Here is a 24281-nt window from a genome sequence, read left to right as displayed (position 1 = left end):
CTAATAACCCCCGCAGCACATCGCCGGCACTCGCATTGTTAATAATCGCATATGCAGTAATATATGCGATTATCAACACAAAGGCAATGGGCGGCGATGTGCAGCGGGTCTCCCCTCCCTCCTTGAACCCTCAGCCGGCTGTGAGAGGGCTCCTCTTTCAGAAGCGGTGCAGGCAGGAGGAGATCAATAGTCCGGGCAGCATTGCAGGAAGCTGCCCGGACACAGGTGAGGGGGATGCGCCGCGGATCGTCGGGGGCGCGCATGGAGGTGGGGGACACGAAGGGAAGCACATAGGCTTCCATGGGTTACACCATCTAGAACTGGCGTAGCTTTACTGCATAAAAAATGCGGTAAAAACCCCCAAAACTGGGTTTTTACGGCATTTTGCATACCTCCCAACTGTCACGATTACAGCGGGACAGTCACGATTTTCGGGTCCTGTCCCGCTGTCCCACCTGCGGCAGGCATTGTCCCGCTGCGGGGGGTGGCAGTTGGTAGACCCCCCAATCTAATAGAATAGACGCTGTGCGCATGCGCACAGCGTCTATTCTCGTATGAAAATGAGGTTGCGGCTAATTAGCATAAGCCGCGCCCTCATTTGCATACGTCCCGCCCCCTTTTCGGGCGCTCACGCGGCTTCGCCGCGCGAGTGTCCCTATTTCCCCAACACAGAAGTTGGGAGGTATGATTTTGTGTTTGGTGAATCTCGCTCAGTGGGGCAGATGTATTAAGTCTTAACAAGAGATAAATGCAAGGGTGATAAGGAGAGCTAAACGTCCAACCAATCACCTGCTAACTGCCATTTTACAGCCTGTGTTTGAAAAAAGTCAGTAAGGAGCTGATTGGCTGGACATTTATCTCTCCTTATCACACTTGAATGTATCTCTTGTTAAGGCTTAATACATCTGCGCCAATGAGAATGTTATCATAAAAAATATGGGATGTCAAATAATTGAGTCAGAATATAGATAAAAACATACAGAGGATAAGCAGGGCAGCCACCAGCCTGCTCTCCTCCCTAGAGTTGTAGCTGCCTGCACGTCGCTGTCGCTAGATCCACCTCCAGGATGATGGTGGGTGACTCGGGTGATGATGAGGGAGGAGGAGGGACAGCTGGGGATGATGATGGTGGAGGAGGATGCAGGCAGGTTGGCTGCTGCTTAGCTCGGTGCGGTGCACACACATCGCTGGCAGGTCTGTGGCTGCTCATTGCCCACCACGGTAGCAGCTACATCGCTGCCTTCTAGCCGGTCGGGCAAGGCTTGGGGGGCCTTGCAGCAGCGGTCCTCTTCCTCAATGTCTCCCCTGCGAGACTGCTTTTCCTCCCCGGTCCAGCTGCGCCCCCCTCTCATACCCAGGCCGTCTTTGCTTGGCCTCTTGCTGCTGGAACTCCTTGTGCTGCTGCTGGAGGAGGAGGAGCAGCAGCTTTCTGGGAGCCCCGAGACTCGCAGCTCTTCCTCCGGCTCCAGCACCCTGCTAGCTGAGGACCAGGCAGAGCAGGAGAATGAAGACGGAGAAGGAGGACCTGGCAATGATCAACCTGTCCGTGCAGCAAGTGCTGAGCCTATGGGCACACGGGACAGTGCTGAGGACCCTGACCGGTGAGTGGCATACAGTATGCCCGTGTATTACAGTAAGCGGGGACCACCATATCCACCCTGCACCGACCACTGTCCTAATCATCTGCTCCAGTGGTCTGCGTAGTGGTAGTGGGAACATTCTTAGTACACATGGGGGCTCGTAACCGAGGAAACCATAAGGGATAACGAAGAGACGATGACTAACATTATTCAGTGTTTACTGTACCCCCCATACACACACACACATACACACACACACACACACACACACACACACACACACACACACACACACACACACACACACACACACACACACACACACACACACACACAGACACATATCTGCAAAAAATAATTATTAAAAGTCATGCAAACTGTACAGCTAAACATCATTTGTACTCATAACCAAGTTACTAAGGTCACATATTGTAAATATATTTTATATAATCATTATTGAGTGTTTCAATGAAAGATTGGCTAAATATACCTATACAACTATTATGCTTCCCATGTGTACCCAGTAGTTTGCATCCTTCCCATCTGTCAGGTATACTGTAATTATAGTGTGTTGAGTACTGTAGATGTGAGGACTATGCAGACCTAATAAATAGCAATACAAAAGTAGCAACTTAGTTGTCTTAGCCAGGTACTGAGAAATTCATCATTTTGGGGCTTTAGTTCTACACTTGGTAATTAGGGCAGGCGTGGAATTGTGTTCTTTTTGTGTGTTAGCACAGTGCCTGCATACAAAGTTGGATCTTTATTTCAACTTAATTAATATTCACTCTGTTGGTCTTTGGTTTCCAGCGTGCATAATGGTTCTCTGCATTGGTGGCTAATACCCCTAATCTTCGGTGGGGCTGCCGTTAAGGTCTGCTCTTCCCCTCAGAGTCCCATTGCATCCTGTGCAGCCCATAGAAGAAGCTAAGGGCCCTGCAGGGGAAAATTGCACTTGTGTAATTGCGTGCACCTTCTGCGGCTCCTTGGGACTATGTCGTCTGCAGCCCTAGAAGCAGAACACTGGGTTTACTGGTGGTGATTAATTGTTACTGGGGGGCTTCATTATGCATTACTGTTTATGATAGTGATAGGTTTGCACTGCTATTTATCAATATCATACTTGACAGAAGTAGTGCAAAGAAAAACTGACCGGTTTGTAAAATGTGTATATTGTACATGTAGTGGAATGGCAGAGTAGGATGTACACCAGTGGAATGTTCCTGACCCAAAGAGCAGTCCAATGGCTTAGGCTGGGTACATAGCAAAATGTACTGTACATGGCATCTTGCATGATATCTTCTGATTGACCGTGCAGCACAGCCAACCAGAAGATAGCGTTTACCCTAAGGAGAGTTTAATTGAGGGTACTCTCTGAATTATCTGCACCATTTGTTCACTTCTATGCAATGTTATATTTTCATATACAATGCTGAAGACAAGTATTGGTTAATCTTACACAGGTGTCTACTGATCCCATGATTATGGCCACTACACATTTTAAGTCTGTATTAAAATGAGCAACCCTTTAAAAATAAAAAAATATCTTGTAGCGGAATAAACCATTGCACTAATTGTTGTTGCTTTGCTTCAAGGTTTTTACTAGTGTATTTCTATCAAATACAACTGGATAAGTGATTTTAAAGCAGGAGCAAAAGGGACACATAGGGACCCGAAAGGTCGACTTGCTTGCTAGGCTGTGTATATTCGCTGCCTAGCAATATGGAGATTTAACCGGATTAAAAAAGAAAAACGTTTATTTATCAAGAACAAGGACAAAGAAAACATAATTCGCAACCAGCAAGTGGTTATTTCAGACAGGGTGTCAGTAAGAAATAGCTCCACCTTCTTTTTAATGCCACCAAAAGTTCTCAACAGAAAAAAAAATGTGACGGGTTTGGACAGTAGATGTATCATACAAATATATGATGTCAGGGGCGGATTTAGGAGTGAGGGCGCCCGTAGGCACAACAATAATGGCCGCCCCCTGCCTAATTGTATTATTTTTATTGATTATTTATAAGCCCTCATTTGATTGAATAGAAGTAGGACAGATTACAGGGACAGTATCTGCATGCCCTATCCATGTACACTCTATATAAGATGGAATATGGAACAGTACAGTGGATATTTCAGGCTGACAGCACCAACAGAAGCATCCAAGTGCCGCCCCCAAACATGTGCCGCCCCTAGGCACGTGCCTCACGTGCCTAATGGGAAATTCGGCACTGTATGATGTAAGTAAAAGTCATAAGGATAGAGACAAATACAGGAGAGAAGGAGACCCTGCTCATGACAGCTTACATCCATGCAAATTGCCAAGACTATTAGCAAGGAACAGTGGTTAGGATGAGAGCTGGAAGGCTTTGATCAACAAGTGAGTCTTCAAAACCAGTTTAAAGTTGTGTAGAGAGGTCGAGAATCTTATAGGGAGAGTCTTCCAGAGGTAGCACTGGAAAAATCTTGGAGACAAGAGTGGAAGAAAGTAATTCGATGTGCAGAAGTGGAGTGAAGTGGGCAGATAGGAGTATGAAGGGAGACAAGGTTAGAAATGTACATACAGTAGGAGAGGACAGGGTGAAGGGTCTGTAAGTGACTGTGGGGCAGATTTATTAAGCTTGGAGAAGAGATAAACTGGAGATAAAAGGCGATAAAGCACCAGCCAATCAACTCCCAACTGTCTTTTTCAAACACAGCTGATTGGCTGTGCTTTATCTCCTTTTACCTTTTCTCAGCTTTATCTCCAGTTTATCTCTTCTCCAAGCTTAATAAATCTGCCCCTGTGTGATGTATGAATTGGGTTATGAAGAGGAGCCAGTTTAGGTCTTGTAGGTGAGGGGAGGCAGTTTAGGTCTTGTAGGTGAGGGGAGGCAGTTTAGGTCTTGTAGGTGAGGGGAGGCAGTTTAGGTCTTGTAGGTGAGGGGAGGCAGTTTAGGTCTTGTAGGTGAGGGGAGGCAGATTTAGTATGTTTGGAAGCAGCATTGAGGATAAAGAGAGGTGAGAGGGAGGCCAGATGAGAGGAGTAATCTAATCTGGAATTGACCATACAAGTGATGAGAGGGGAAGAGCTCAAGGCCAGAGGTAGATACAAGTGTCACCAGCATAGTGATAATATTTGAGGTGTAAAGAGCAGATGTGCTCACCAAACACCAAACTAGAAGAATAGGAGTCCAAGAACAGAACCTTGGGGGGCACCTACTGTTAGTAGAAGTGGGCGGAAAGTTTAGTCATGAGAGTAAACTGAGGTGAGATGGAGTATTGAGAGGGGATGGAATCAGAAAGTGAAAGATTTGTCCATTTTTTTTAAAGCAGCAATCATTTACAATGAAAATCCAGGTTGTTTTTCCCATGTAATTGATTACCGCTTTAGAAAAAAGGGAATACTATCCCAAAATCTCTCACTTTCTGATGCTCACAATTTATTACATTTGACCCACAGGGTGACATTTATTAGAGATCGATGGTGGGTTTTTGGCGATTTTTATCGCAAAAACGGCCGTTTTTTTTCATTTTTTTTCCAAATCGATTTTTAATGGCTGGCGATTTGCGGCATAAATCACACTTTTTGCCGCGAAATCGCACTTTCTAAAAGTGCGATTTTTTTTAACTCCGGAATTCGCATCCAGATGTTTTCCCCATTGAAAAAGATACAAATCGCATTTTTAATGAGATGCGCATTTGGAAATCGCCTCTAAAAAAAAGTTAATAAAAAAACAAAATAGACCTGATCCTGACTGGTGGTTTGGGCAGAAACATGGCGATTTTGTCAGAACCATGCACAGATCATTGTGATCTGTGTATGGTTCTTTGTTAAAATATGTGTAAAAGTTAAAAAAAAAATGGCGTGAGGTCCCCCCTTCTGTACATAACCAGCCCCGGGCTCATTGAGCCGGACCTGGTTCCAAAAATACGGGGGACAAAAAGCGTAGGGGTCCCCCGTATTTCTGAAACCAGCCCCGGACTCTTGGACCGGTCCTGGTTCCAAAAATACGGGGGACAAAAAATCTGGGGGTCCCCCGTATTTTGAAACCAGCACTGGGCTCCAACAGCCCGCAGTGTCATGCCACAGCCGGGGGACACTTTTTACACAAGGTCCCCTGGCCGCACCATGAGCACCGTGGCTGGTCAGCCTTGGACGGGGTACCTGGAGGAGTGGGGACCCCCCCAATAAAGGGGTCCCCCCCAGGCTTCACCCGTCCAGGGCTGAAGCCCGGGGCTGTCACCGGCGTCCCTGGCCATTGGACGCCAGCCTGATAGGGTTAAATTCTCATTCCTAAGATTGCTTAATACAGGAGAACTGCAAGTGCCAGCAGACCTCCCCCGCAGGCTGGGACTTGGAGAACCACAAGTCCCAGCATGCGGGGCATTAATGGGCCCGCTGGGACCTGTAGTCCACCTGTAAAAAGAATGTTAAAATAAAGCACACACACAGAAAAGTATAACTTTAATACACCCACATCCACAAACACCTCACTTTTACACCGCTATACATACCGATCCAGGATCCAGCGCTGCTCTCTGCAGCAGAGCCGGACAGGCCGCACTGACAGCGGGCTGACCGGCTTCCTCCGATGCAGCGAACAGCTTCTCTCGCACTGTCCCAGCGCGACACAGACTGAGAGCGTGATTGGGCGATGCGTCGGAGGAAGCCGGTCAGCCCGCTGTCAGTGTGTGTGTGCTTTATTTTAACATTCTTTTTACAGGTGGACTACAGGTCCCAGCGGGCCCATTAATGCCCCGCATGCTGGGACTTGTGGTTCTCCAAGTCCCAGCCTGCGGGGGAGGTCTGCTGGCACTTGCAGTTCTCCTGTATTAAGCAATGTTAGGAATGAGAATTTAACCCTATCAGGCCGGCGTCCAATGGCCAGGGACGCCGGTGACAGCCCCGGGCTTCAGCCCTGGACGGGTGAAGCCTGGGGGGGGACCCCTTTATTGGGGGGGTCCCCACTCCTCCAGGTACCCCGTCCAAGGCTGACCAGCCACGGTGCTCATGGTGCGGCCGGGGGACCTTGTGTAAAAAGTGTCCCCCGGCTGTGGCATGACACTGCGGGCTGTTGGAGCCCGGTGCTGGTTTCAAAATACGGGGGACCCCCAGATTTTTTGTCCCCCGTATTTTTTGGAACCAGGACCGGTCCAAGAGTCCAGGGCTGGTTTCCAAGGCTGACCAGCCACGGTGCTCATGGTGCGGCCGGGGGACCTTGTGTAAAAAGTGTCCCCCGGCTGTGGCATGACACTGCGGGCTGTTGGAGCCCAGTGCTGGTTTCAAAATACGGGGGACCCCCAGATTTTTTGTCCCCCGTATTTTTGGAACCAGGACCGGTCCAAGAGTCCGGGGCTGGTTTCAGAAATACGGGGGACCCCTACGCTTTTTGTCCCCCGTATTTTTGGAACCAGGTCCGGCTCAATGAGCCCGGGGCTGGTTATGTACAGGAGGGGGGACCTCACGCCATTTTTTTTTTCAATCACAAAATCGCACATTTGACAAAAAAACGCACCTTTTCATGACTAAAAAATCGCACTTTTCATCCCGAAAATCGCCCTACATCGCACTTACTCGCACTTTTCATGCCGGAATACACACCTCATTAAATATTCGCTTTTTGGAAAAAACTGCGATTTTAAAAAACGTCGATAAAGGGCGATTTGAGAAAAAAATCGCATTTTCGGAAAAACGGTAAACACAATAAATCTCGCCCACAGTCTCTAATCAGTTTTGACTGTAAGTTCTGTTATTTTTGAACTACATGTCTGCATAGTTTACCTATAGGAATCAATGAATGCTAAATAGCATATAGTATTATAAAAGGAAAACAAAAAATGTACATACAGTAGCCTCCCTAAAATAGCATTAAAAAAAGTTATACAGGTTGAGTATCCCGTATCCGAGTATCCGTTATCCGATTTATTCCGAAATACGGACATTTCAGAAAGTGAATAAAAAATATTTTTTTTGCTAAAAACTCACTGGGGACATTTGTAACAGCACTACTGGTGACATGATATGTAACTGGCACTATATATGTGCAAGAAAATGATTGCTTGGCATTCAAATTCAATATCTGAGTTAGTACACAAATTTTGTTTCATGTTTTGAAACCTTGTTTTTTGAACAAATAAAATATATTTGTGTGTATTTTATGTGGTAATAAAATATATTTGTGTGTATTTTATGTGTTTATACAGCATACATGCAAGATACTTCAAAATACATAATTGAAATATTAAAATATTCCGAAATACGGAATAATCCGTTATCCAAAATTCTCCTGGTCCCGAGCATTTTGGATACGGGATACTCAACCTGTATATGATTTTTTTAACCTTTATGTTATGATTTTATTGGGTTTATCCCAATATGGACAAGATATTACCTGCGGCCCTCTGTTGCCAAAAAAGAGTACAACACCCACTCTTTGAATAGACAAGTATTTGGGGAGATCGGTCAACAGGGTAGGCGCATGTAATCCACAGTGGATATGATAATAATCTGTACCCACAATTTGGGAATTATATTGACCAGAAAAAAGGTTTATTCACAAACAAAAGACATATAAAAGTGCAAATGCAAATGAGTGCAAAAGTGCAAATGCAGTAGCAGTACAATTTTTTGCAGCAGTACAATTTTTTTTTTAAAAATGACAATGCAGTGATTTTTCAAAGTGCATGTACAATGAGTTAGACGGGGGCAATCTGATTCTTTTATCTCACCATTCCAGGGTGGTGCGGTGGGCTAGGTGCTATAGATGGTAAGTCCCGGGTAGCAGGATGAAAGCACCACCGCACAGGCTTTGAATGGGGATCAAGTTTAGTACAGATCATTCTCATATCCACTGTGGATTACATGCGCCTACCCTGTTGACTGATCTCCCCAAATATTTATCCCAATATGGAAACTATAGGAATTCCTTTTTTTAAAACATTACTAATAGAATTGAAAAGGTACTAATTCCCTTTTTTTCTTATGAGTATTCTTTAGAATGTTATGCTTACCTTTAGAATGTTATACTTACCTTTAGAATGTTATACTTACCTTTAGAATGTTAAACTTGCCTTTTCTTTAAAAAAAATTTAAAAGAATAGTGTGAATAATTAATACTAATAACTTTTTTTATGGAATAAATTGCTTTATTGTGCCTCCCTTCTTGACCACATGAAAATGGCGATGGACACATGACTCCAACCTGCAAGTTGTTACGATTGTAACATTATTAAAATTAGATCAATTTATGCTTTTTTTTAGTATGCTCATTATGTATTCTGTATGCTGAATTAATAAAACGCCAAGAAGATTATCATGCAATGTGGCGTGCCAAGAGGGTTGTTTGGCATTACTGTAGCAAAGATGTATGAGGACATATCTATATAGTAGGAGCAAAAGATACATGACCTGTAAACAGGAAAATGTGTTTGTTGCAGCTGTGAGACACCTGAAAATTTGCAGACAGGTGAGTGCCTATTTAGGAGCGTATATTGTATTCACTTATATAGACTGAACCCTATATTTACCCAAACCCGTACATGTTCTATAGTAGTAGTCTGTCTAGCACAGGGGTTCCCAATCTTTTTCGAATCACGGCACCCTAGAGTATCAAAAACTTTCCACGGCACCCCTAGGACCCCAAAAAATTATAAACAATTATGTAGATTTTGATTATATGTGCTTCTTAGGTTCATGTATGTGGTAAAGGGCAGGATTTGGTTCTGTTTGTACACATATTCTATGATTGGCAGCCACCATCACTGGTTTTGTCCATAAATGATCATAAATAATTTGAATTGGTCCTGGCCCACCAACCCGTGGCACCCCTGTAAAGTGTCCCGAGGCACCCCAGGGAGCCACGGCGCACAGTTTGGGAACCAATGGTCTAGCATATATAGTAGAAATAGTTGGCTCTGAAGGCCTAGTAGTAAATGGCATATGGAGGGGACTGATTCCATAGAATTGGGCTTAAGCGCAGTCTGATGGTGATGACTTGAAATCTGACAAAAAAAAAACATGAAATCCTACTGCCATGCCTCTGTACGCAATCTTCAGTAAGTGGTGGCTGTACCAAAATATGCAAATGTCTCAGCCACCGGGATTGGTATTGAGAAGGCCACTGGTAGTACCATAACAGGGCACTGATGCGCTCTGGGCTTTACCCACCTGCTGGATGGTGCTCATGCCATCATAACTAATCTGTGCATGGGGTCCATCTGCTTGGATTATGAACTTCTGCTCAGAGCATCCAAGCAGCAGCACTGCTCCCACGGCACCGGCCCAGTGCGGCTGCATCGCTCACACACGCCACCTTACAGTCCCACCCACTGGAGGAGTCTTATAGTCACTGTTTGTGTATAAAGATAAAGGTATCAGATGCACATTGGTTGATAATTGACTTTTGACCCTCGGAAGTAAAACGCCTGAGCCATCTTAAATTTGTATGAGATTGCAGTCACAAGCTTTGATGCCCCTGATATTGTTGCGACATGTATTATTTGTTAATAGTTTCTTATATAGCGCAACATATTCCTTTGTGCTTTACAATAGGAGACAATGATACAATAAACTGGGAATTTACAGACAGTCAAAGGAATGAGGACCCCGTTCGCAAGCTTACAATCTATAGGGAAATAGGCATTGATACACATGGATAGATAGTCTTTATTGCATAAAGTTCACCAGAATGCAAAGGTTCCTGGTGTGATGCATGATACGGTGACCCAGCAGTTTGGTCAGGAGTCAAGAGGATGGAAAATGTGAAAAAGAAAGAGAGAGGATATATGTGGCCTGTACAGTGGGATGTGATTCGATAGGAACGGTATATGAAGGGTACGTGGCTGTTTCTGGAATTTGATAAGCTTGCCTGAAGAGGTGAGTTTTCAGGGAAAGCTTGTAGGTTTGGAGACTAGAGGAGAGTCTTACTGTGCTTGGGAGAGCATTCCACAGAGTGTGTGCAGCCCGAAGAAAGTCCTGCAATAGGGAATGGGAGTGAGTAATGAGTGTGGATGAGAGACGCAGATCTTGTGAGGAGGGAAGAGGTCGGGTTGGAATATATTTTGGGATAAGAGAAGAGATGTAGATGTATGTTGATGTAGTTTGGTTTATGTCCTTGTGTATAAGTAAAATTATTTTGTATTGAATATGGTAGAATACAGGTAATCAATAAAGTGACTGGCAGAGTAGCTTTGCAGAAGATGCACATCTGGCTAGGAAGATTTAGTGGCTACCCTCTTATTACCGCCTATAAATGCTCCATATCTATCACTTACTGTGCCAATGCATTCACTGCTGTAACATGTGCATGCACAGTGAGATAAAAATCACACCATTACATACATGGACATTGCATCCATTGCCCTGCAACAAAGTACTGTACTCAGTTCACTGCCTTGTTGGAATGCACATGATATGCATTTCTTAACTTTCCAGAACTGTCTCATACATTTATTTTATGCTTAGTAAGTAGTGGTAGTGCCAACATTTCTTTGTGCACGTTCCAAGTCACTGTTTTTGTTTTTTTTGTACAATATTCGAGTTCATTGACTCCCATGTATAATTAGATCATTTACAATTCATTGTTCACGTTCCAGTTCCCTTCTGGCTGAGAAGCATACTGTAAACTTTGCAGCCTACAGTATCTGCATTATTGAAGGGTAACTGTTCCCACATTTTTAAATTACTTAGAGCTGCTGGCTGTCTGCAGATATCTCTGGTGGAGAATGAGTCAATTCTACTGAAAGAAGCAGAACTGTCAAAGCTCAGATTGTGGTATTTTTAAAGTCTCTTAATGAAGGTTGGCTGGCGTCCACTTAATACTTCTCATTATGAGAAACTTGGAAATAAAATAATTAAAAGGCTCTTACTACCCTATGCTTCATGGAGAATGGCTTTAAGACTATAAATAACAGATCACTGCAGACCAGTATTTCATTTAAAACAGCATTAGCATGTGCTTTAGTATACCTGGTTGTGCACCTGTTACTGTCCCTCCCATGATAGGGAGATATGCTTTCCTGGTGCAAGTAGATTACGTAATCTCCAAGTGCTGGCACCTCCACACATGTGCAATGTGAATGGGGCCGGTCCAGGAATAACCCAGTTCGGCACCTCAGTGGAAATTGGGCTATTCCAAGTCTGAACGGGTTTTGGTCATCAAGAAGAAGTCTGATAGATGAAGGCCCTTACTCTGGTTGACTCGCAAGGCTGTATTCGTAGTCCACCAAGGGCCGCCGACCATTGAATGATTTCTTTAGCGCTCACAGATCTGGTGTCTCAGACCTGCGGGCACCCTGTGTGAGGATGGGGCGGGCAGGGTGCTCACAGGTCTGAGACACCATAGAGTTGTCACTGGGCATCACCAGGTAATTTGCATGGGAACGCCCATGAAGTGCTGGGAGTTCAAATATGCATATTGCCCATCCCGCCGCCGCACGCCCCTCCACGCCCCCGCCTGGATATTTGTCACCTGTTTTTTTAGAATGATTTCCTCCCCAGTGCAGAGTTGCAGACTGAAGCCTTCTATAGGAAGTAGGAGGGACAGGGGATCTGCTGCTGATCCTTTTTATGGGAGAACCCTGAAAACTGCTTCCTAGTCACAGGCCAAAGTTTGACTTTTACGACAAAGCAGTTTGCATGAGTGATCATCACTCTTGCAGTCCTGATATAACACACAACTTAGTATACTGTGTAGCCCTGCCCCATAGAGCCCCCCCCCTCCCCATAGTTAGTCTGTGATTGGCAAGTTGATGCAGTTAGCAAAAAAGCCACTTTGTTCTCTCACTGTTATCTTTGTCGTGTTCCAGACGTCGGGATAATGACTGTCGGGATCCCGACTGTCGGAGTCCCTTACCACACCCCCTGCTACTGACTTTGATTTCTTTCTATTGCTTCTGTATAGTCAGCTATTGCCATGATTCTGAGGCATGCAACCTGTGATTTATCTACAACAAATATTTCACTCCATTATTGTAATCTATGCTTCAAATTGAGGCAGTGCCAATCTATAATAATATCGTGGTTTCATGTGGTAAATTTGTTTTTAGAACATTGTAGAACATTCATACAATATGGACCTTATTTAGGTCCGTTCTGCACATTCGGCCGGCCGCGTGCCAATTATTCTTTTGCGCATGTGCTTGCGCCTGGTGTGTGCAACCACGGCGAACAAACTGCATGCACCCATCTTTGCAGCTGGAGGGCAGGAGTGGGGCGCTGGGCTGCCCCATTAGCATATGGGAACGCCTAGCATTTCATGTGACCCACATGCTGGGGGCGGGTAGCTGACATCACCGGATGTCAGTTGACCGCCCACTTCCCCCAGTGCGTACACGCATATGTAAGGTTGCTCAGAGCAACCTTACATATGTGTGCACCTTCCACATCTTTCGATGGTCAGAAACCATCGAAAGATGGGGGGGTTCACACTGACATGCAAATGGATGTTTATGTAAAACATCCATTCGCAGCCAGTGCGAAGGAACGCACCTTGCAAATGGTGGGAGGGCGTACCACCATTCGCAAGGCAAGATCTGGTTCACTCGCAAGGATGCGAATTCGCAACCGAGCAAATAAACCAGAATAACCCCCTAAGTATACTAATTTCAAGTTAATTAGCTAGGGATCATCTAATATAAAGTATTTCTGTTTAGAATTATTTTTTCCTTTAAATTACCCAAATTATGGAATTTAACGAGCTATTGTTTGCAAGATTTCAAATATATGTAAAATTTCTAAAATTATTATTGAATTTGAATTCACATTTACTGAATTCTTAAAAGGAATTTTTATACAATATGAAACCAAAAGGTTAAATGTACTAAAGCTTCTAAAAATTGCCCATAGCAACCAATCAGATTCTGTCTATCATTTTGTAGGATGCAATAGGGAAATGATAAACAGAATCTGAATGGTTGCTTTTCATTTTTGGAAGTGTTAGTAAATTTACCCCAATGAGTCCAACTTTATTGCTAAACTTTATTATGATCCCAGCATAAAACTATACAGATGTCTAAAAATATTTTTAAAATATATGGTACTTATGTAGTATCTGGGCTGCCGATTTTGTGATTGTATGCCTTACCTTAAGGCATACAATCAGATGCGATGCGATGCGATTCGATGCGATTTTGCATAGGATTCAATGTTAAGAAGGTCCTGTTCATTTCCCCACTATCCAAGTGGGCATAGAGTTGATTTTATATAGCGTGGCGAGCCCGAAGCATGGCAAGCGAAGCGAGCCCCGCGAGGGGACGCATATTTCTTAAAAAGTATTCTGTGTCCCCTCGCGGGGCTCGCTACGCTCGCCACGCTTCGGGCTCGGTGGCTCGCTACGCTCGCCACAGGTTTATATCCAACTCCATGCCCACTTGGATAGTGGGGAAAGGAAAAGGACCCCTTTTTCCCATTGAATTCTATGTTAAAATGGACTCAGACCATTTTAACATTGAATCCTATGGAAAAATCTTGACCATCGCATCGCATACGATTTGGTCGCATGCGATGCGATGCGATCCGATCCGATTTCTAAATCGGACGCCCAGATACTACATAAGTACCAAATATATGTATAGATATATGCTTGCTAATAAGGGAAATATAATTTAGCATTTACATTGCTTCCTGTCCTAAAGCTAGAGTGACAGAATCTTTATTTAAAATCTAATTGACCTGTTTCTTCAGTCTCATTTACATATAGTGCCATTGGAAAAGGAGAGGAGGAATATTTCCCATATACTGTATATAGCTGTGTTATCACTTACATGTAATCTTGTTGATAAGCTGCCATTCCCGATGTAAAGTTCTCTGGAATAGGCAGAATTTCTTAACACATGATGAGTCAGTTGCATGAAATATACTGTGAATTTTCTATAAAAAAGGTTGACAGCCAATTATTATTTGTAGATTATATTATCTTCAAGACATTTTATACAACAGATTTACTGCCCCCACTTCCTGCTTTACTCCTACTTGCTCTCCGATGTTTACCCCTACTCAACCGCTGAATACTCTTACATGTTTTCTTTGTCTTGTCTTCTAGAGATGTGGTATTGGGTTTTCCTATGGGGCCTATTCTCTTCTCTCTTTGTCCATGGAGCAGCAGGAGTGCTGATGTTTGTCATGCTGCAGAGGCACAAGCAGGGGAGACTGATATCTGTGGTCTTAGTCAGCATTGGGTTCCTGGCGTCTGTCACCGGAGCAATGATAACTAGTAAGTGTTACGTTGCTGGCATTGTCCTAGTGACCTGTACAGCAGTTATACAGAGCATGTCAGTTGTGTACTGTGATAATACAAATGATAACAAGTTAATCTAGACAACAGTATGCCTGGAAATATCTGTATTGGAAATCCATTGCATTAACTTTTTTTTGTATTATACTGTTTTTGTGTTTGTTTATTTTACTGGATATTCCAGTCAAGACTGACTTTTAATTGACATTCTCTATCTACATTGATCACTAAGGCTGAAACCCCATACACACTTTCCGATGCTCCCTGCCACCAGTATTGGCGGCATCTGGGACCTGGCGGGGGTGGGGGGTTGGGGGAGGCATCAGCAAGTACATACACACTTGCCAATGCTGGATCCGAGGTGAGCAACGGCAGGGGGGCTGTGGTGGGTGAGACGGCCATGCTGCCGTTGCACCATGGCCATCGTTAATGATAACCTCCCTTGTCCGGACATGCTGGACGAGGGGGAAGGTCATTAATGATGTGCAGGAGTGCTCATAGTTACCTACAGGGAGTTCAGAAAGCCCTTTCTACAATATTGTGAACAATATTGCCTAGTGTGTATGGGGCAAGTGCAACCCTAGTGGACAGATCATCCCTTCCATCTAATGATTGATTTATTGCATTTAGTATTCCTTGAATGTACAGTATGACTGAAGTACCACAGCACAAATCTCCGATACCTGCTGACAGGTGCACGGCTGTGAACAATTCTGTTGCCAATTCTGTCTATGTAATCTTGGGTATGAAGCAGGTTAGATCTGCCTGCATGTCTCCTCTCAGATGACCAGAGTTTCTCTCTCTCTCTCTCTCTCTCTCTGCCAGAGGGCTACAGACACACCTTTCCTTTGTGGGGCACTAAAGGGGGCATCTGGTGTCTGCTGGACATTGCAGGAGCATGTGTTGTGGTCTCATGACATGTTTGGAGGACTCAGGAGACCTAAAGGGGCAAATTGGGTGAACTGATGACATAGGGACTTTTAGGCTGATGAATGGGAAAGGTTTAAAAATATTACATACATCAAATGTTACACAGCTGTAGCTCTGCATCAAAACCAATATTTGGCTTTTCCGCATTAAAATGGCTCCATGATCAGAACACTGCCCCAAAAAAATCCTAGTGAGGTTACTTATTAGTACTTTAATTTTTGGAAATTTGGGGCATATTACTTGTTATTATAAATAGCAATGTCCTTCAAGGGTGAACTTAGGGTTCAGGCCACTTCTAGGCACAACCTTATGAGTTACCTTCTTTTATCACTGCCCCAAACATCTCCTGATGCCTCTGCCATAAAAAAAATAGGAATCACCTTGTCTTATCTGGCTACCAGCCCAGTAGGCCTCTCGTGTAGAGCCCCCCTCCAGCAAGTAGCACCTCTAGTGACGTGAGGCACATGCCTAGTGGGAATCCACCATTAGATCAAAGTGTGTATAGTAACTATCATCTACTATTAGCACACCAAGCCACGTATTTTGGCATAAACAACAGCAACATACTACAGGTTGAGTATCCCTTATCCAAAATGCTCGGGACCAGAAGAATTTTGGATAACGGATTATTCCGTATTTTTGAATATTTTTATATTTGAGTGAGGTATCTTGCATTTACTGTATGTTGTATAAACATATCAAACACATGAAATACACACAATTACATTTTATTTGTACATGAAACAAGGTTTTAAAACATGAAACAAAGTTTGTGTACTATCTCAGGCACTGAATGTACCAAGCAATCACATTGCACATATTTAGTGCCAGCGACATGTTATTTCCCCAGTAGTGCCAGTTACAGATGTAGCCAGTAGGTCTTTAGCAAAAAATAAAAAATTAAAGTTTGGAGACTATGGTTTTCGGAATAATTTGGATAACGGATATTTGGATAAGTGATACTCAACCTGTACTGTTCTCTCCTGCCATAAAGCAAGCACTTGTGCTGCCGTATCAGTCTGAATGTACCTTGCCATACAACCAGATCTGTGCTACAAAAATTCACCTTTTTTAGTGGCTTATTTTGGCCTCTGTATGAAACCCTCAAAGCAAATTAAGTGTTTGCTTGGTTCGTATACGTTACATTTCTCATAGGCCTGTATTTTCCTATATTCACCTAGCACTTCACTATAAAAACAAAATCCCCACAAAGACATTTTTATTTATTTTTTATTCTAAATTACCATTTTAGCTGGATGACTCACACAAATCCGCAGTACACCCAGTACCTCTCTATAAATAAGTAAAATAACACAACACTTATTTCCCACTATAATTTTTTACTTTCATAAAGTAGCAAACACAAAGGGCCTGATTCAGAAGAGTTTGCTAATCTGCATATACAGTACTCGCAGCCTAGTGAACAGGTAATCGCCCCCCCCCGGCGAATCCCTGCTAAGCATTGCTAACTTCCTGCAAAAGATCTCTCTGACTCATGCCACTGTGTTTGATAGAGTATGGCACCATGTTATAGACTGTTTGTAATGTGCCAGCTCTCTCAGACATGCCTGCCCTATATGAGATATGCAAGAAAACATTCACACAAACATTTGCATAAAAGTAGCATAATATTAAGGGAAAGTAACAAAGCGCATAATAAACTTGCTGTTAATACAGAAGACAGTTGGAATCATGTCATTATACTGTATGTACATTGATGTTTGTCATGTATGGATATGTCCTCAATCATCTTTGCTGCAGTCTCACCAAACAGCCCTTTTCTAGCATATTTTTTCCTTCTTCTTTGCATAAAATGCATCCTAGTTGCAATGCAATGTGGGGAGACTGTGGGGATGCAGTCATTTGGTCTAGGTCGAAAGGTCATTAGTTCAAAAGGTTGTTAGTTCGATAGGTCATTAGTTCGACGGTGTCTAGGTCGACAGTCAAAAGGTCGACATGGGGTTTTTCACTGGTTTTTGAGCCGACATGTGCCGACAGGTGGTATTTCATGCCCTACCATTCACTAGGGCGTGGCGGGAGAATAAAATAGTGTGCCCGCAGCGAGTGATGTGAGAGGATGTGGTGCACTTTAAACTGTGTCCATGTCGACTGTGTTGACATCCAGGTAAAAAATCTGTGAAAAACCCAGACCTTTTGACTGTCAACCTAGACATTGTCAAACTAAAGACCTGTCGAACTAATGACCTTTCAACCTAGAACCAAGTCGACATTTTCCCATGTCGACCTAGACCCATGTTGACCTTTTCCCATGTCAACGTAATGACTGTCGACCATCATGCTGTAGACCAAATGATCCCAACCCAGACTGTGCTGATTAATTGGATGTACTGGATGATACTTGTATACTGTATCTGTGTGCGACTGAGTCTCTATACGAAGTGCTACAGAGATTCAGTCCTGTACCTTCAGTCCAGGTCATGAAGTGATTAGTCAGTAAGACAATCTTGTAGGTGAGTTGCCATTTTAAAGGCAGCCAGTGGAAAGAGTAAAGAATGGGAGTTATGTGGCTGGAATGGTGCTGGTTACTTTACAGCCTATCAGCAGCATTTTGTACCAGCTGAAAGCTGTGCAACTCTTGCTGCTAGACCAAGTTACAGTTGCGGTAGTTAATTGAGATGGTAGAAATGCATATATGGCTTTGAAAGTTCTTCAGAGGGAATTAAATGCTTGATTCTACCTATGTTTCTCAGATAAAATAATGAGGACTTGATTGTGGTTGATATCTGATATTTTAGTGTTTTGTGATTTTGAACACGGAGAATTAGCTCCTGCAAGGTTGCTCATCACTCTCCACTTTATCACTTTTTGAAGCTAGATACATCTGGCCAGTGAGGAATAGATGAGGGTTTGCAGTTATTTAGGAAGGGCTATCAATAGATAGCAAGTGTTAATACATTAGATATTTTTCTCCTTTCTAAAAATGCTGTCTCCTATTGGCTGTTGTAGTGGTTGCTTATGGTCATTTAATAGGACCTTATTGCCCTCTACTGGACAGACCTTGGTCTCTAAATTCTTGAGACTTTGATAAAATATTAGTCTGGGTGGCAATTAAGATTTTGGCTGTGTGATTTTGAACACCCAAGTGTATGCCCATTTTGTTTGCTATGTTGCTGTTTTGTCCTTTGATGTTGATGTCCTATAATAAGGACCTTTCTTTTATCAAGATTCAGTAGCAGCCAACTGGCACACATCCACTCCTGCAGCTCAGCTAGACAGCCAATTAGGTTTGTTATTGGGTTTTCAGTATCCAGAGCAAAGGACAGGTACAGTTGTATAGCAGAGGTAGATCAAGCCATGGTACCTGATTCTTTTACCCAGTGGTAATACTGCAAAAAGCATGGGGGAAAGTATAGAAACTTATGGGACACCACATGGCAGTGGCACTAGTGACCTTTTGTATACTCCAGACAAGACTCTCTATGACCTGCCGGTGAGAAATTATTTGAACCAGCTTAGGACTGTGCCATCCATTCTATGGAATTTTTGGGGCACTACATAAGAATTCCATGGACCATGGTATCATATACCAGGGCTTGTCAGGATAGTTTCCAGTTGATTTGCACCACTTTCTCGATAACCACTTCTAGAAAAAAAAAGTTTTTATACCAGTTTAAAGTTGGACATGGGTATGCAGTTTGGTTCTAATTAGTTTTTTTTTTTTAAAAGAGGTCTAACAATTGCTTCCTTTAGGGAATATTCCCATCTGAATAGAGCATTAAACAATTTTTGCAAATACAGGACCAATTATGTCCATACACCCTATGAGAAGCTTGATTGAGGCCTAGTCCAGACTACAGGTACAGTAGTGGGACGTAAAGTTTGGTCAATTTCAGCAATGTCCTTTTCATCTATTGGGTCAAAGCTGGTCCATGAAGGTAGGTGGCTTAGGTTGGCAGTCTTGCCTTGTTTGATGGAACTGTGGAGATTCCAGCCAAGGTGGTGGATACTTTCTCTGCATAGAGGTTTGTGAACATTTTGCATCTTGCCTGGAAAAGGGTCTCTCATTAGGCTGCAGACATACTGGTTTGCAAATAATCTCCATGGTACAGTAAAGCTAAACTGGTCTTTTGTTTGCAGCATGACCTCATTTTATAGAACCTCAGATTTCATACAGCTGATGGTGGACTTTATTACATTTTATTAGTTTTATCTTATCCTCTACCATGGTATTTTTTATTATTTTCTGATTATACATTGTTTATTATTGTAATATGTTGGATTGTATTAGGTTGCTATACTGTACTAATATTAGGAGATACCATTCAGCCACTTGTTGAGGTTATGTGCTGTTTTTAGATTTTTATGGTCATAAGTGGTTTTGAATTAATAATTCGATTACCAAACCCATATTACTGACTAGTGCTGCCTGCTTCATTTGGGGATTGAGTATACGTGTTATTTTATATATTTTTCAACTACACAATTAATATCAAGTTTATGGTTACTGGGCTATCCTTAATATGGCTACATTTCTTCTAACTTGTACTGGCCAAAGCCATATACTCTTTAAAAGATATCACTCAGAAGGGCCCTTTAGAGCGATATAGTTTAAAAATGTGTGTACTGTGTATGCTCATTATCATTATCGATAACAAACCTCCCCTGCTGCCCCTGTCATTTCTATGTGACTGCATGCACAGGAGGGGACCTGGTGATGTCACTGAGCGATATAATTTAATCAGCGGCACTGCCGATAAAGTAAACTATATAGGTGGTGCCGCTAGTGTGCAAGTGTGTTCGGGGCTTTAGACTGCAATTTTGTATCCCTTATGCCTACATTCAGATCACTGCTCTCACTCATTTCCCATATCTGCAATCTAATAGTTGAATGCTGTTTAGAGGTAGACTATCCACGTCGGCGTGGAGTTGATTTTATATAGTGTGGCGAGCGCTGCGAGCCACCGTGCCCGAAGCGTGGCGAGGGGACGCGGATGACTTCACATATATTCCGCATCCCCACGCGGGTCTCGCTGCGTTCGCCACTATATAAAATCAACTCCACGCCGATGTGGATAGTGGGGGTATGAAAAGGTCGGAGGATGCGTACCGCCGCCCCACGCGGGCTCGCTGCGCTCGCCACGCTTCGGGTTGGCATTGATACTGGGGTGCCATTAACAAAGGGGGGATGGGCATTTCACATAGTAATCACCCATCAGGGTGGGTGTACAATTAAAAATCGGGTATGGGTTAACATTGTAATCAGGCATCAGGGTTCCTGTACAATGTAATATCGGGTATAATCGCATTGCATCGCATCACATGCCATTATAATGGCATGCGATGCGACACGATATTAAAATTGTACACTCTACCCGGGAAAGCCTCAAAATCGGGTCCCATCGCATCGCATGCCTTAATTAATGGCATGCGGTGCGATATATCGGGCACCCAGATAATACTCAAGTACCCTTTTCTTCTATCATTGTTCATTTCGTTAATGATGACTTTATTTTGTTCCAGGTGCAGCAGTTGCAGGAATTTATCAAGTAGCAGGGAAGAACATGGCACCTCTAGAAGCATTGGTGTTTGGAGTTGGACAAACAGTATTAACAATAATTATATCCTTTTCACGTGTCCTTGCCACACTATGAGACCGTAATAGTGGGAACATGTGAACATTTCCAAATGTTGCGGAGCTGGAATACATGCACATATCTAATACTACATGTAGTGCTGTAGTGAGAACCACTACACATTGCATAAAAACGTAAATCCTGGTTTTCAAGAGGCCCCTTGGAGGACTGAAGAGATTATAGAGAGAATATCGTTCAAAGGGAAAATTGGGTTCCGATTGATAAACTGTTGCACTAATGAACTGCCTAGCACCTCACGTGCCTCAGTCCGAGGCAAGGTGGGATATGTTTCCAACAATACTCCAGGAAGGAGCACCTTGCAAACTGGTCTGCCATATACTGTACTGTAGCCCTAGATATGGGAGCATGGCTCTATGGTAGTGCTGTACAGAGCTCTTCACACAAAGATTTCAGCTACAGCACACAGAAGATATGTATGATCGGAAGAGCTGAACCATGATTTGGGAATGGTAAAATTCCATTGTTGTAGAACTAAATGGAGGCAACAAGGGGATTGTTTTATGTGCCAAATGGTTCATTTTGTTTTTGTTGATCATTTTTTATGTACTTTACTCAACAATGTGAGCGGATTTAATGATAATAATTTTGAGGCTACATTAAAATGAAGTTATCATGTCCAAAATGGGTAGTATCTCCCATTTCCAACATAGAGTGGTATTCAATGCCACTGACGGTGAGCTATGATGGCGAGCAGTGGCTATAGCTCGCCGTCAGAGTATTCAACGCCCTCCCCTTCACTCGCCATATCCACCTCGCTGGTTTCCTTAGGCGAGGTGGAAACAGCGAGTGTGGCCATCAAAACTGTGGGGCTCGACACAAAATGCAGCGGACTAGCTGCATTTGCGGTGAACATCGCCGTTTGAGAGGATCGGTGAGGATTCTGGCCAAACATTTTTTATGGCGAGGGGGTTTGACAAAGAGGATGGCTTTTCCTCGCCAACAATAAGCTATCCTCTCCATAGAAACTCCCCTTGCCACAGCATTGAATATCACCCATTAAATAATTGTTGTTTCATCAAAAACTGATGTGCCAAAATGAAACGTACAAAAAATACTAGGCATCTCCAGAATATGGGCAGATCTTTGCACATAGTATGGTTATATTATGAGATTCAACGGTCTGTCCATTTTTATTGCATGATGCAGCAGCTATATGTGGCCGCATGTACTACCAACCTCTGCTGCCTTCTTTCACCATATACACTGAACCATTACATTTGGGGATTTATAAAGTAGAGTTTTAGTGATTCTCCAGTCTAGAAGTCCTAGAAGCTAATTATACTAACCTATGACCTTCTAATTCATGTTTTGCTTAATTAAGAAAAGGGTTTACAAGTGCACAATGCTATATCTTTTGTCGCTGGTCTTCCTGTAACAGGATGACATAGTGGGGCTTACTGTATTTAGAGTCGGTCGCATGTCTGAGGGGTGGGGGAATGCGGCGTATACATATTACTGGTTTTTGCAAATACCCACCTACTATATTGTACCTGGAAAGGAGGCCAAGTACAGTAAAGATATTTTCACTTATTGACAACACAATACACATGGGGCGATTCTTCTAAGCAATTTTGACTATTGTCAAAATCGCTTAGAAGGTTTGTCGGAATCACCCATGTGAATGCAGGGAGCGATAGCGATGCACGACCCTGCAGCATAACTATCGTCCGGCCAAATAGACTCTGCAGGCAACAATATTTGAACTAGAAACTGCAGTGTATATTCGCCTGTACACGTGGGCTGCTGCTGGGGATGGCTGCCGGCTTATTTCTGGCAGTGCCATCGTAATTTTAAATAAGCAAAATCACTTAGTCAAAATCGTCCAGCCTCCAGCCCGTGTGTACACCCATTTAGAGGTGGATTCATCCATACTTATGCTGTTTGGTAGCTCAGTATCACTTGAGGTTCCAAGGGGAGCATGGGAAGACACATAATGATGATGACTATCTGCAGAACTGACTACCTGCATCTGATTGGCTGATGCAAGTTTACATTAATTTATTGCTGCAACATTATGTCTATTCGCATTACTTATTTACATTTTGACTACTGCAGGAAAGAATATACAATTAATTTAGAAATGAGACAATAGATAATTGTATTCATTTTATTTTGTATTTGTGTTATATATTATATTTAAATATCTCTGCAGTGCACTGCAGCATGCTGCAGCATGTATGCCTTGAAAAAAGGGGCCTGCTTGCAGAAGAGGTCAGGGCATTCGCACCTTGCAATCCTATGGGATCATGGGTGCGAATGCCATGAATTCTCCCGCCAGTGGGCCCTTCTTTCAAGGCATACATGCTGCAGCATTCTTCTCCATGCTGCAGCGCACTGCAAGGAATATGAAAGGACACATCTGTATGCACAGTTGTCATGTCTAAGACATGTACAGTATGGTACATATGAACATGTACTTTTTTTTTACAAGTGTCTTTCCCCCAGGTACAGTCTGGGCACACCTGCGTCCACCTCTATATGAGCCCCATATGAGCAATAATATAGATTACTTTAGTTGTGTACTGTAATATAAATCAAAAGAGGATTTGCTGATAAGCATTTTGCTATTACAATACATTACTATATTTGGCTGTCTTATTTTCTATTGTACATTATCTTATATTCCAAAAATATTTGTTTCAGAATGTCTGTTTCTGTACTACTTATAGATGTAAATAATGTATTTTTTAAACTAAAACAAGATGACTTGACTATAAGACAGTCACCTCCAGAGAATTTGTAAACCCTAGATCAGAATCATTACAGCAACCTACTTTCCATAGCAAAGTAATACCCCTGTTACACATAAATCCTTGGTCTGATCTTATCAACCCGGTTTCACCAAGACAAGGACCCAGGATTTAGGTCGATATTGCTGGGGTCAAACCGGGTGGTACTTGTGTATTTTGGCGGCGCCCCCGATGTCCGTCGTACGACGAACAGAT

General features: G+C 43.1%; 1 protein-coding gene and 1 long non-coding RNA gene across 3 annotated transcripts in view; one reads left to right on the top strand and one right to left on the bottom strand.

Moving 5' to 3' along the window:
* The window catches only part of LOC146080524 (uncharacterized), a 149141-nt gene that overhangs the window by 7529 nt on the left and 117331 nt on the right, over positions 1-24281 (bottom strand). The window contains exon 4 of one of the 2 annotated variants that reach the window (XR_014474899.1): positions 14322-14427. The exons of the other annotated variant lie outside the window; for it this stretch is intronic. This is a non-coding gene — a long non-coding RNA (uncharacterized LOC146080524). The remainder of the gene's footprint in view (positions 1-14321; positions 14428-24281) is intronic. 2 annotated transcript variants of the gene reach the window in all.
* TMEM170B (transmembrane protein 170B) lies at positions 1068-23921 on the top strand. The gene is made up of 3 exons (XM_083187916.1): positions 1068-1601; positions 14600-14770; positions 21203-23921. Exons 1-3 carry the CDS (start codon positions 1505-1507, stop codon positions 21331-21333), a joined length of 399 nt encoding a protein of 132 aa, XP_083044042.1. The 5' UTR covers positions 1068-1504; the 3' UTR covers positions 21334-23921.

Source organism: Crinia signifera, chromosome 5 (genome assembly GCF_055691185.1).
Source record: "Crinia signifera chromosome 5, ASM5569118v1, whole genome shotgun sequence".
NCBI lineage: Eukaryota > Metazoa > Chordata > Amphibia > Anura > Myobatrachidae > Crinia > Crinia signifera.
Note: the sequence above shows the minus strand (reverse complement) of the source record. Positions and strands in the feature narration are given on the sequence as shown.